The 14,429-nt window shown below is 52.0% G+C and overlaps 1 protein-coding gene across 1 annotated transcript in view; it reads right to left on the minus strand.

The window, feature by feature from the left end:
• CLPTM1 (CLPTM1 regulator of GABA type A receptor forward trafficking) overlaps positions 1-12,839 on the minus strand; it is a 28,074-nt gene extending 15,235 nt beyond the window's left edge. The window contains exons 1-3 of the mRNA XM_060000973.1: positions 12,747-12,839; positions 7,058-7,170; positions 367-490 (exon numbers count right to left, since the gene is read on the minus strand). Coding sequence (XP_059856956.1) covers positions 367-490; positions 7,058-7,170; positions 12,747-12,818 — 309 coding nt within the window. The 5' untranslated portion in view covers positions 12,819-12,839. The remainder of the gene's footprint in view (positions 1-366; positions 491-7,057; positions 7,171-12,746) is intronic.
• Positions 12,840-14,429: the final 1,590 nt, after the last annotated feature.

Here is a 14,429-nt window from a genome sequence, read left to right on the forward strand (position 1 = left end):
CCGAGTGGTGTTCGCCCTGCTGGCCAGAATTCCACGAAATCAGGCATCCCAGAGCTGCAGAGAACCGCGAAGGTGGGAGAAGCCGAGATTACTGAGGTTAGAACACCTGTTGCAGGTGCTCCCGAACAAAGTCCTTCTACGCAGAAAGACCACCACCACAAACCCAAAAGAATTACTTGCTCCTTGTAAGTGTCACCTGAGTGACTCAGATTTCATGGGCTGAAGATGCACCTGGAGTCTCTCAATCCTTGACCCGTTCACAGACCTGACAGTGACCAGGGATCGCGTCTGTCCCAGCAGCCCATGCCACTCCCCCACACCTTCCCCGCCTCCTCTCCCGGGTCTGGCCTCCCAGCCAGTGGTTACCATTAAAGTGTCTTTGGGGAACAGGTTGCGGCTGGCGACGCGTGGGGCTCCTCCGGGGCCTGCCTGGTCCTGAGGGGCCGGCCCGCGGCGGAACCAGCTGCTGATGGCCCAGATGATGAAGATCCTGAGGAGGCAAGCAGGGCAGGCGGTGAGTCTCCATGCCTTTTCTTTCCAACGTGGATCTGCTTGACCTTCTGACTCAGCACCTGCTGCGGCCTGACCCGGGGGCTGATCGAGTAGGGAGGGTCCCTGAGAAGGCAGTTGTAGGGCTGCTGAGAAGACAAGATGCCCCCAAAGGCCATGCCCGGGGATAGACCCCAGATGCCTGGCACTGACTCCCTGGAGTCTGGTGGCCACAGGGCTGCAGGGGCTTCGACCCTCGAAACCTCCGAACTAGGAAACCTAACGTCCCAGTCCCCTGGAATCCCAAAGTGTGAGAACCCTAGAACCTGGAATCCCAGCATTTTAGAGACACAGACATCAGGCAGAGCAACATTTCAGAACTTCAAATCAACTGAAAACTGCAGAAGCAAACAGTAAGTAATGCGTGAGTCCCTATTTTTAGTAACACTGGGCTAGGTTATTCAGACCAACTTTCCTGTTGGAAACAACTTGGAAAAGCTTGATAAAAATTAATATACTAAGAATATACTAACACCAGTTTTACATTTACAATTATATATCTCGATATAGCAACATATTCTATATGTTCTTCTATTTTCTTATATATTTTAATCAAGTTTATATATCTATATATGTAAACATATATTCGTTTTTTAATTAATTAATTATTTTATTTAATTTATTTATTTTTGGCTGGGTTGGGTCTTCATTGCTCTGCGTGGGCTTTCTCTAGTTGCAGCAAGCGGGGGCCACTCTTCATTGCAGTGTGTGGGTTTCTCATTGTGGTGGCTTCTTTTGTTGCCTAGCACGGGTTCTAGGTACCCGGGCTTCAGTAGTTGTGGCGCACAGGCTTAGCTGCTCCACAGCATGTGGGATCTTCCCAGACCAGGGCTCGAACCCCTGCACCGGCAGGTGGATCTTTAACCACTGCGCCACCAGGGAAGTCCTTCTTTACTTCTTTGGTTCCCATCTTCCTTTCAGTTTTTGCCTGGTAAGTCTGCAGTCTTGTCCATTCTTCAATGCTTTTAAGAGTAGACGTTTACAGGGCTCCCTGGTGGCGCAGTGGTTGGGAGTCCGCCTGCCGATGCGGGGGACACGGGTTCGTGCCCCGGACTGGGGGGATCCCACATGCCGCAGAGCGGCTGGGCCCGTGAGCCATGGCCACTGAGCCTGTGCGTCCAGAGCCTGTGCTCCGTGGCAGGAGGGGCCACAGCAGTGAGACGCCCGTGTACCACAAAAAAAAAAAAAAAAAAAAAAAAGAATCCACCTGCTAATGCAGGGGACACGGATTCGATCCCTGGTCTGGGAAGATCCCACATGCCGCGGAGCAACTAAGCCCATGCGCCACAACTACTGAGCCTGCACTCTACAGTCCGTGAGCCACAACTACTAAGCCCTCGTGCCACAACTACTGAAGCCCATGTGCCTAGAGCCCATGCTCTGCAACAAGAGAAGCCACCACAACGAGAAGCCTGTGCACCGCAACGAAGAGTAGCCCCTGTTCGCCGCAACTAGAGAAAGCCCGCGCACAGCAACAAAGACCCAACGCAACCCAAAAAGTTAATTAATTTGAAAAAAAAAAGTAAACAGCAACCTGATTCAGTTATATATACACGTATATATATATATATATATATATATAACTGATAATATATGATATAATGTGTATATATATTCTTTTTCAGATTATTTTCAATTATATGTTATTACGAGACACTGAATATAGTTTCCTGTGCTATACAGTAAGTCCTTGTTGTTTTTCCTTTTTTTTGGAAGCTTCTTTTTGGTGTTTGAGGACATCTGCTAGGTGTTTTGATGGGTGAACAAAAACGCCAGCCCAAGGCCCACACAGGGTAACCAGAGACCTACTCTATGAGAAGCTAAGACTCCACAGGGCTCCCCGCCAAGGACACGGGGAAGCAGGCGTGGCCTAGCCCCCCTCAGAGTCGCACGCCAGGTGGGCACAGCCAGAGCCTTGAACCTGGTACCAAGGAGACCCCGAATGACAGTGCTCCAGGCAGCCAGCAGAGGCAAAGCAAGTCCTCTCTGTAGGAAAACAGGTTCATCCTAGGCCTGGAATGATTCCTATAAAAATTTTTCCAAGTATGATGATCAACACACAGCCACAGATAAGCCAGGTGCACAAGGAAACAAGACACTATGAGTGAGAAGCAGCAGACACCAAAACCAGTCTACCTAATGGCACTGTGGTAACCTAATGGGAGGGAAATCCAAAGCGGAGGGGATAGCTGTACGTGTACGGCTGATTCATTCTGTTGTGCAGTGGAAGCTAACACAACACTGTAAACAACCATTTTCCAATAAAAATTTAAAAAAAGACAGAAAAGAAAAGAACCCAAAATTTGAGATGCTCAGAAGCACTGGAGGTTTCAGAATGTTATAAAACCCTCAAAATGTATATTGAGAGAGCTTCAGAAGTATATCCACTCTGAATAACATGATAGAAAGAAATCAAAATAGAAACAAAATGACAGTTAAAACAAATATATTCAGAGTCATTTTCTCGATTTACAAAACTGAATAGACATAATACACAGTCTTTGTGTTGTAAATGAAGTAGAGATATTTACAGGATACACTGTTTAAAGAGAAAGGCAAGATGAAGGAAAGTGTACAGAGTAGCCATCCATTTTTGTGTAATATACTATGTGAAAACAAAACCAAAAACCTGGGCTGGGGGAAAGAGAAGTGGGAGTTAGTGTTTAATGGGGACAGTTTCAGTTGAGGAAGATGAAAAAGTTCTGGAGATGGATGGCAGTGATGGCTGCACAATAATGTGGATGTACTTAATGCCACAGAATTATACACTTAAAAAAAACTCTGCACAATGAAAACAGCACGCACGTGAATCAACGTGGGAAAGGACCGCCACCAATACAGGAATGATGAATAATGGTTACCTTCAGGTGATTTTTGATTTTCTTCTTTATGCTTTTCTTTTTGAATATTTTTTAATGAACAAAATAAAAGCCCCACAATGAAACTGTAGCAGACTGCTAGTTGTTTCCCAATATTCATCTTTCCCTTTTCCCTCAGAAAGAAGACTCCTAAATTTTAACTGGACCCCTTGGCTACCTGGAATAAAGACTACAAAATCCAGCCTTACAGCCAGGTGTGGACACATGGCGAAGTTCTGGCCAATAAAATGTAAAAACAGTGTGTTTACTGGACTTTGGGGAAGTGTCTTCAATAGAAAGAGCATCCCTCCTTTATTTCTTCTTCCCTCCTGGAATGTGGACGTGATGGTCTTATCCTCAGCAGCCATATTAGGCCATGAGGATAAAGGGCAAAACCTAGCAATGGTGGAACAAAGAGCAGGAAGCAATCTGGGATGCAGAAGCCCGCAGAATCCTGGTCTGCCTAGGCCCAGGATAGTACATGAGAGACAGGGAAATGTCTATCGTGTTAATTCGGGTCTCTCAGATACATGCAGCTCTATAATTATTAGATGAGACAAGTACTTATTGATTGCAGGCGTGAAAAGCAATACAGTTGACCCTTGAACAACAAAGGTTTGAAGTGCGTGGGACCACTTATACAAATCTTTTTCAACAGTAAATACTACAGTACTACACGATCCATGGATGGTTGAATCCGTGGATGTGGAAACACAGATATGGAGGAATCGCTAGTACAGAGGGCCAACTGTAAGTGATACGTGGATACACAGGGTCGGCCCCCCCACATCCCCATGTTGTTCAAGGATCAACTGTATAGCAGAGAGGTTAAGTGCTCAGCCTCTAAGCTGCAATATCTGGATCTGAGGCCCAGCTCTCCTACTTCCCGACTGGGTGACCTTAGGCAAGACTCTTAATCTCTCTAGGCCTCCATTTCCTCAACAGTTAAAATAGGGATAACAGGGCTTCCCTGGTGCCACAGTGGTTAAGAATCCACCTGCCAATGCAGGGGACACGGGTTCAAGCCCTGGTCCGGGAAGATCCCACATGCCGCAGAGCAACTAAGCCCGTGTACCACAACTACTGAGCCCACGCTCTAGAGCCTGTGAGTCACAACTACTGAGCCCATGTGCCACAACTACTGAAGCCCGTGCGCCTGGAGCCTGCACTCCGCAACAAGAGAAGCCACCGCCATGAGAAGCCCACGCACCACAACGAAGAGTAGTGCCTGCTCGCTGCAACTAGAGAAAGCCACGCACAGCAACAAAGAACCAAAGCAGCCAAAAATAAATGAAAAAAAAAAAAAGGGATAACAACACTTCTTACCTCGTAGGCTTGTCTACAAGCATTAAATGCATTGGTATGTACACACACACGATATAATACATCATCTAGAATGGAGCCTGGTACATACAGTAAGTGTTTTAGAAGTGTTAGCTATTATTGTTATTTTCATCATAGGAAAAAGGCATACCAAAAACTTCAGAATGGAAAAACACTACAAGAGAATTCTAGCCTGAGTGGGTGCCTCCCTGCTGAGCCCCAAACCTCGCCAAAGGGCAGCATCAGGCGCAGGGACTTGCCTCTGCCTGGACAAGCCATGGAGCCCTGGGGTCCGGGGTCTCAGGGGCCATGGCCCAGCTGAGCTATCTGCTGCCTCCCACCACCCCAGGAGGTCCCTGATGCACACGGCTGGGGAAGGTCTGGAACTGGCCATTCCTGGGGACCCCTCCATTTCCAAGGGAGGCTCCCATTTTAGTAAATATGCCAAGGGAGAGTGTGTGAGCAAGGACACCCACAGGCAGCTGTGCCCCGGCTTAGCGTGTGGCCTGCAGGGGGCCCACGCACTCCGGGCTCCTGGGTCTCCAGGAGCAGACTGGACTGGACTTCCTGTAGGATTCCAGATCCTCAGTTCCCTGAAGAACATCTGCTCACTGTGGGCCCTCCATCCCCGCATCCCAGACCAGGAAGCCCTGCCCTAGGACACCAGGGCTGGCCCTCACCTAATGCTCATATCCTCGCTCCCACCCCAAGTAGGCATTCTACATTCACGGGGAAATTTTAAGTGTATGAAAAGACATACGACAACTCTCCCTCCCACCCCGCCCTCCACTCCAGGTAACCACTGGTTTAGTTGGAGGAAGTGCTGAAAACCACGGGCTCTACCCTCTACTCTCAAAACAGGCCATTCTCACGCCATCTGCTTGATGCTTCAGGAGCTCACAGGCCCCTGAAAACAAACCCTGAATCCCATCTACGAACTCCAGATGGAGACGGTCTTCCAGCACCCACCGGGGCGGATTCTTGGTGGCGCCTGGTCCTAAGGAAGGAAATTAGCCTGCACTGTGGCTGTATTCAAAACGTCTATCTGAAGGAAGCTCCCTTATGTACTGATGTGGAAAGATTTCTAACATATAGTGTTAATGAAAAAAGGATCAAGGTGTAGAACTGTGTAAGATAGGCCGCCTCTCACGTAAGAATGAAGGAGAGATAAAAGTAATCTTTATTCCTAGCTGCTTGAAGCATGAAAAGAAGAAACTGATATATAAGAAAATCCTAAGTCCTTATTGGACACGGAGGCGGGGGGAGGGGAGGGAGTGGCACGGTGAAGAGAAAGGAGGGGCTCCACGGATGAAGAAACCCAGGCCCAGATAGATCCCCCTGCGCCCTCCCAGCAGCTCCCCAGGGCCTCACTCAGAGGCCAGGCTTCCAGAAGGCAGGCCCTGTGCTCCCGGTACCCGGGAACAGTCACACGCATCCGCGTGTAAAAGGATCTGCACCAGCCACTCTCAAAGGCACAGCCTGTATGACTTCACTTACAGGAGGGACCCAGAGCAGTCAAATTCACAGAAATGGAAGGGAGAATGGCGGTGGCCAGGGGCCGGGGGTAGGAGGGAGAATCGAGGAGTTAGTGTTGAACAGGTACAGAGTTTCAGTTTGGGGAAGATGAAGAAGTTCTGGAGATAGATGGTCTGACGGTTGCACAACAATGTCAGTATACTTAATGCCACTGAGCGGTGCACTTAAAGATAGTTAAAATGCTAAATTTTATGTAATGCAGATGTTGTGGCTGAATTGTGTCCCGCCCCGCTCCAAATTCATGTGTTGCACTTCTAACCCTCAGTATCTCAGTGACTGCATGTGCAGACAGGGCGTTTAAAGAGGTGACTAAGGCTAAGTGAGGTCATTACTTAGGGTGGGCCCTAATCCAGTCTGACTGCTGCCCATATAGGAAGGGGCGATTAGGACACAGACAACACAGAAGAAAGACCATGTGAAGACAGGAAGACGGCCAGCTACAAGCCAAGGAGAGAGGCCTCAGAGGAAACCAGACATCCTGACACCTTAATCTCAGACTTCCAGCCCCCAGAATTATGAGAAAGTAAAAGGGTCTCCAGCAGTACAGTAATGATGGTAATCCTCAGTGATTCTTTCCTTTCCTCTTTTTAAAAAACATTTGTTTGTTTGTTTGGCTGTGCCACAGGGCTTGCGGGATCTTAGTTCCCCGACTAGGGATCGAACCCGTGCCCCCTGCAGTTGAAGCACGGAGTCCTAACCACTGGACTGCCAGAGAATTCCCTCCCTTCCTCTTTATGCTTTTCTTACTTGAACTTTTTTCAATGAACAAAACCAAAGCTACATCTGCTCACCTGAACAGCACGCCTTTGATGACCTGCCAGGCATTGGGTGCTGGCTGGGGTGGTGGGTTCTGGGGCTGGGTCTCCGCCGGCGGGTCCCTCCCGATGCTGCCATTGCTCGTCACCTGCAGGGACAGAGGCCAGGGTGAGGAGGGAGGATGCATCCTGAGGCGCCAAGGCTGTTGTAGGCACCACCATGTGCCGAGGCCCAGTAAGGGCTGACCACAGGGAGGGCGCCTGGCCCATCCTGGGGGTCAGGGAGGGGTCCTGGAGGAGGAGACATCAGAGCTGAGCCCTAAATCATAACCAGTTGGCTGGTGCAGAGGAGGCAATGAGGGAAGCAGCAGGTGTAGACAAGAAGGTGAGAGAGACAGTCTGACTCCGAGGATGGGCCAATGCACCCTGGGGCTGGAGCCCAGGATGCAAGGAGATGGCTACTGGGGACAACGTAGAAGGGGTTAGGCGGCAGGTGTCAGATTCTGCAAGGCTTGGGTTTATCTGAAAGGTCCTTCCGTGGGCAAACAATTCTTGACGCCTCCTCTGTGGCCAGCCCTGTGGGGGGCCCATCCCTCCAGGGGCTCTGGATCTAGCAGGTGAGACACAGAAAAACACAATCAGATCGTGAGCCACACAGAGGTGTGTGAGATGTACACAGCACAGACCACCCCGTGAGGCCAGAACTAGGAACACTGCCATTTGGCAGCCGAGCAAACAGGGGCTCAGGGAGCCTAAGCCACTTGTCTGGGTCACTCAGGAAGGATGATGGCAGCACGATGACAGGAGTGTGGGCAGGCCAGGGAGTCAGGCAGGACTTCCCAAAGAAACAATCTTCATTCAGAAACAGAAGCTCAGAAGTGACAACTCCCGCCAGTTGTCCCCTCACCCTCCAGCTTTTAAGAGACAGGACCAGGGCTTCCCTGGTGGCGCAGTGGTTGAGAGTCTGCCTGCCGATGCAGGAGACACGGGTTCGTGCCCTGGTCCGGGAAGATCCCACATTCAGCGGAGCGGCTGGGCCTGTGAGCCATGGCCGCTGAGCCTGCACATCTGGAGCCTGTGCTCCACAACGGGAGAGGCCACAACGGTGAGAGGCCGGCGTACCGCCAAAAAAAAAAGAGAGACAGGACCCAGGACTGTCATGATGGCTGTTAGGTGGGAGCATGGCCCAGCCCAGGGCTGGCAGAGAGCAGGAGCTCAATAAACACCCGGGGAATCAACAAATGCTCTCTGAAGGGCTTGCCCTGAACACTCAGGCCACCAATCCACCCATTCCTGGGCCTCCCCAGTCCCCCGACTCCTGCCTCAAGCCCGCTCCTCTGCAACGTCTTCTGTCGGCTTCAAATGCCCCCAAGAGTAGGGACAGAGGCTCCCAAAGCCAGATGAGGCTGCCACGAAGCTGAGACCAGCATCTGTTAAAGGCGTCACTTGTCACTTCCTGTCCCCTTCACCAGCAAGAGCTCTTCCCTTTCATCTCCCAAGTGCAGAAGAGCACTGTGGTAAAAGGTGGGGCTCTGGGGTCTGACAGACCTGGGCTGTGGACCGGTCCCATGGTCCCTGGCTGTGAGAGCTTGGGTGTGTCACTTCCCTCTCTGGCTCTTCAGCTCTCTGACCCAAGGGCCAGGCTGTGATCATACCAGTACGTTTAGGGTAGAACAGATTTCCTCTGTGTGTCGATAAAAGTAACTCCCGAGTACCTACTGTGCGCCAGGCCCGTGCTGGGCAGCAGGGTCAGTGGTAGCCACACAGCTCTGGGGTCTCTGCCCTCCCAGAGCTCAGGGTCTAGAGGGAAAGGTGCCGGCAGAACAGTAAACAGGATAATTAACAAAGGTAAACAGGAAAGTGTTCCAGGGGAAACAAGCAGAGGGGGTGACCGGGTGGTTAGGGAGGCCTCCCGAGGAGCTGTCTTTGACATTTGGGTGAAGGGTGTCTAAGGGAGAGAAGAGGTGTGGGCAAAGGTTTGGCTGAGGGGCGGGCGAGGTCGAATAGGCACAGGGCCCCCTTGTTCAGGGCTGGCCTCGCTCATGGGAGCACTGGGTGGGGGGGGCAAGCAAGGGTTTGCAGCAGGTCTGAGCTGATTCTGGATCAAGAAAAGGAAGCTTGAGGCCGGGCGAGGATTTGAACCCACGTCTGGCTGGCTCCCAGGTCTGTTCTCTTACCTGCAATGGTGGACAAGCTGGCTGGAAATCCTCCCAGGGAAATGCAAAGGAAAGCCAAATGCAAAGGTGCCACTTCACTAGGATGCCCGTAATCAAAAAGATGGACAATCACAAGTGCTGGCGAGGACGTGGAGAAACTGAAAGAGCTGTACACTGCTGGCGGGAGAAGTGGAGCTGCTGCTTTGAAAAATACGCAGCTACTTAAAAAGCTAAATGTGCCCCTGCCATCCGAACCAGCAATCCCACTCCGAGGTCTCTGCCTCCGAGAAACGAGAACTCGGCGTCCACACAAAAGCTTATACGCAAATGTTCATAGCAGTGTTACTTGTAAAGCCAGAAACAACCCAAAAGTCTTTCGATGAATGACCGGTGATGGATCTGCACAATGGAATACTACTGAGCAATAAAAAGGGACACTGCTGGGGGCAGAGAAAGCGCAAAAGGGAACAAGGGAGTGTTTTGCAGGGACGGGAGTGTTCTCAGACCACACGGTGGTGGTGACTGTACTGCACAACTGCATAAATGTGCTGAAAGCCACTGAACTCTACACTGACAACAGGTGAATGTTACGGCATCTAAATTACACTTCAATAAAAAGGTAACTCTCCTGTGGCTCCACTTCCCTCAGAGTACAGGCAAAGTTGTCACCATGGCCTCTGAGGCCTGGCATGATCCTCTGTGCCCATCTGCTCTCACCCCTCTCCCCTCAGTCACCAGTTCCAGCCACATCAGCCTCCCTGCTGCTCCCTCATCACACCTGTTCCACCTCAGGGCCTTTGCACTGGCTGTTCTCTTTACCTGAAAGGCTTTCCCCCACCATATGTGTGACTCCCTCCCTCATCTCCTTTAGGTCTTTGTTCAAATGTCACCTCCTCAGAAAGCCCTTCCCAGACCACTGTATTTAAATGGCAACCTCCTACCCACCCCTCTCTTCCTATGCTCCTCCCCACCTTTAGTTCTGCCCATGGCACTTAGCACCATCCGAACCGCTGTATACTTTTCTTATTTACCTTGTTCACTGTCCCTGTCCCCAACCCCACCCCACTCCCAGCCCTCAACAAATACATGGGCTCCAAGAGGGCAGGGCCTCTGTTTTGTTCATAGCCATAGCATCAGCATGGGGACTAGCATGTAGTGGGGACTCAACCCACGTTAGCTGAAGCAATGATTACCAGAGCTGTGGGCCTGGTGTCTGAGTCCCTGCCTGAAGGAGGAGCAGGCTGGCTGGGGCAGGAGATTGCTGAGGGTCTGCGCATGAGCCAGGAGAGGGCAGCGGTGGCTGCGGACACTGCAGTGACTAAGAAGCAGTTCCTGCTCTTGCACCCATGAGCCCACTCTCACACACAATCCCCAGAACACCCACTAAGGGGCCCAGGAAGCAGCTGAGGCCACGAGACTGGGCCGGGGCTGGGAGGAAGTCAGGGCATCCTCCCTGACTGCCTGGATCCACCGTGGGAATTCCACCTCAGCCCAGCCTCTGCCTCAAGACCCATTCATTCCACTAACGCTGAGGGCTTGCTCTGTGCCTGGTCCGGAGCTGGGAAGCGCTGGGCACACAGTGGTGACCAAGACAGTTCCTGCTCTACCCTCCAGGGGCTCCCAGTCCACTGGAGGAGACAGACAGTGACAACCCAGAGTGGGCAGGGCTGGGACAGAGGAGCCCAGGGACTGTTGGAGCCCTGACCCAGTCTGAGAGGGTCAGAGAGGCTTCCTAGGGGAGAGAACACCTGAGATGCACAGGACTAATAAGGATCAGGCAGGTAAAGAGAAGCATGTGCAAAGGCTACGAGGTGCAGAGAGAGCGCAAGGCACACTCCTGGAAATAAAAGAGCTTCACGGTGGCTGACGCTCCTCTTGTCCAGTGACTCAAGCAGGGACAATTCTGCCCCCCAGGGGACATTTAGCAACATCTGGAGACATTTTTAGTTGTCACAACTGGGGAAGCAGATGTGTGTGCTACTGATATCTAGCATGGCCAGCAGTGCTGCTAAACATCCTACAATGCACAAGACGGCCTCCTACCACGAAGAATTATCCAACCCCAAACGTCAATAGTGCTGAGGCTGAGAAATCCTAGCCCAGTCTGAGGAAAAAGGGCAGATCACGCAAAGCCTTGATCTACCAAAGAATTTGTACTTAATCCTGAAAGCAAAGGAATAAGTCTTGAAAGATTTTAAGCAGAAGTGGGACAAGAGGCGATCTTGTGGGGGAGGGGTCCTCTGTAAGCTCAGGGCAATCAGGGCACCCTGAGCCCTAGTCTCTCCGATCACCCCCCACCCAATAATCAACAGAAACGCAGAGGGGGAAAAGACCTTCTTTCAGCGAGACTGGGAAGCCCCTAAAGATTGAGACGAACATTTCCTAGGGCTGCCCCCAGGGCCAGGCCCTGGCTGAAGATGCTGAAAAGATCCAGACCAGGGATGCTGGCTCTGTCACACAAATCTCACACTAGTGTCCTCCCCAGGTGATATTATTTGCTCCTCCTCTGGGCTCCCTCAGTTTCTGACACAGACTTTTTGTCACCATCCTTGTCATCCAGGATTATAATTCTTTGTTTACACACCAGTCTTCTCTCTCACTCCACTGATGAAGGGACATGGCTGGAGCTATCTTCATGGCCCATCACAGGGCTGGCCCTCCTATCCAATCCCTCCATTTACCACTGGAGAAATGAAGGGGGAAAGGAACTTTCCAAGGTCACAGAGTGTCAGCTTCAGTTTCGTTTTCCCCTCCCAACCTGCACTCTTCTCCCCTGTGCTGCCTCCCACGTGTCAGTGACATCCCAGTGGGTGGGTCGACAGCACCTCCCTGTCACTCCATCGATTCCCTAAACGTCTGAAGGGTGGCTGCCTGAACTAGTATGTGCTGCAGCCTCAGTTTAGTTCAAGTGGCAATGGGTCAGAAGTCATCAGTACCAGGACGAATTCCGGCATAGGACTAGTTTATGCTGAAAATAAACCCATCTCAGTCCCGACCACCTTGCTTCAGCAATGACTGGTAAGTTCTACAGGGAATGGATCCCAGAGCTAACCTGGGTGACCTTCTGTAGGCGCCTCTGTCTGTTCCTTGGATTCCTGACTATAAAATGGGTCTGTCAGCCTCCACAGCGCGTGCCCTTATCCACGATAATTACCTGACTTCCCCAGAGTTAGAAAACTCCCAATCAATCAATCATTGCCCACACCTAGAGCACCCCGTGAACGTCAGCCCATTCTAGGAACTGTCCTGCAGCCTGGAATCACGGAGTCGAGAACCCAGGGCGCTTGGGTACAAGTCTGCGCCCCTCCGCGCCACTGTGTCCTCAACTCGAGCAACGAGCCTGGTGGCCGCCCGGCGTGAGCATGCAGGGGACCCGGCGCGCAACAGGGCCCCGCTCCCTACACTGTCCAGCCTCCCGGGCTGCCCGGCCCCACCTGGGCCCGGTATTCAAGGTCCCTATGGGCAAGGAGCCCCCAGTGCACAGGATTCTGTGAAAAGAGGCAGGACACGCCCCGTGGGAGGCCCCCCGGGTGGGGAAGAGCCCCTCAGGCCCCTCTCGGCCTCCGTACCTGACCGGAGCTGCCTCCCCCGGCCGCCACTACGGCGCTGCCGGCCCCGTCCGCCTCCTGCGCGGCCGCCATCTTCCCGCTCCGGGTCCCCGCCCCCGCCGCCAGCCCCGCCCCGTCCCCGACGGCTCCAGCGCGATCGCGCGAGATTTCACGCTTTCCCCGACCTGCCGGCCACCGTAACCCGCAAGAGCGCCTCAGCCACGCCTCTCAGGAGCCGCTAAAGTCTATGAAAAGACCAAGCAGGCCACCGTACTCTCCGTCGCGTCGCAGCCTGTTTGTTTTCGCGTAGTAGACACACTGCATGCCCCGAACTCCCAGGGCTTTCTTGGCCAACATGTACGCTTCCCACAGCCTGCGTTCTTTCTGCCCCCACGAATAACCCGCTTCTTCCAGTTATACGAGCCTCCTGGGTCATCCTGTCCACTTTGCCCCGCCTATTCTTTAAGTTCCAAGTTCTTGAGCTTTCCCGGCCACCGTAACTCTTAGAGACGCTCCACTTGAACCACGCCCCTCCTGCGTTAAAGGAACCTTCCTGGCCTCCGCACCCAAGACTCGGAGGGCAGGATCTTTGGTCGGTGGCTTCGCTTTCAGACCCCTCTTCGTAACACAGCCCTTTCCTCCGACAAGTCTCCCTAGGTTATAGTTCTGTGCATTTAGTTACTACTTCAGTGTTCTCACGCCACCACACTTCCAAATCGGACCTTGTCAGCCCCTCCCTAAGCTTTCGGGCCGCCTAGTTTAATGCGCATGCGCGTTCCCTAAGCGGTCCGCTTTCTGGTAAACCTCGCGGCTATGGCCTCGGCTTCAAGGGCTCTAAGAACTCCGTACTTTTTCATTAGCTATCTTCCTACAGCTCCGGGCTTGGACACGTGTTGAAAGACCCTTGGCCCGGAGAAGGAATTATGGAGGCCCAGAGAGGACAGAAGACTCAGCGGCTTTTAAACCTTCACCAATGAATTGGGTGGAAGTCTGACCTGGGTTCAGACCCTGGTTGTGCTACTGACCGACGAAATGATCCCGGACAAGTGACCTATCTCTTTGGGCTTCATTTTCTTCCTCTTTTATAAGCTAGGCATTATAATGGTACCCGCTATTCCTCTCCGCCTTTGCCCCGTCGGGTTATTGGGAAGACCCAGTGAAATCAAGAATATAAAACACCTGGCCCGGGTTGTCCGTGTGGGGCTAAGTGATCAGTATCACGCACTGTTATTATGAACTTTACATATTATCTGAAAAGGAGAGCAGGCTTTGCATAGAGATATTTTAATTATTTATTTATCATTTTACTGTCTATTGATAATCCTCCACTTTCCTCGCGGTCTCAGCTCAATAGTATTATCCCTCCTCCCTGGCCCCCAGACTGGGCGGGGCACCGCCTCCCAGTCCTCCTAGATCCCTGGACTCCCCCCCCACACCCTGCCCACTTTGTGTCATCACTGACAGAGATGGGTGTGTCTCCAGCACTGTCCCAGGGCATGATTGCCGAGTGAAAGGATGAAACTTTGAGTGGGGAAGATGAATGAAGTACCTCTGTGAACCAACATAAGGACAAGAAGAAACCTTGGAGAACTTCTTGGGACTACCCTGGTGGCGCAGTGGTTAAGAATCCACCTACGAATGCAGGGGACACAGGTTCAAGCCCTGGTCTAGGAAGATCCCAAGTGCTGCGGAGCAACTAAGCCC

The sequence above is a fragment of the Delphinus delphis genome, chromosome 20 (genome assembly GCF_949987515.2).
Source record: "Delphinus delphis chromosome 20, mDelDel1.2, whole genome shotgun sequence".
NCBI classification, from domain to species: domain Eukaryota; kingdom Metazoa; phylum Chordata; class Mammalia; order Artiodactyla; family Delphinidae; genus Delphinus; species Delphinus delphis.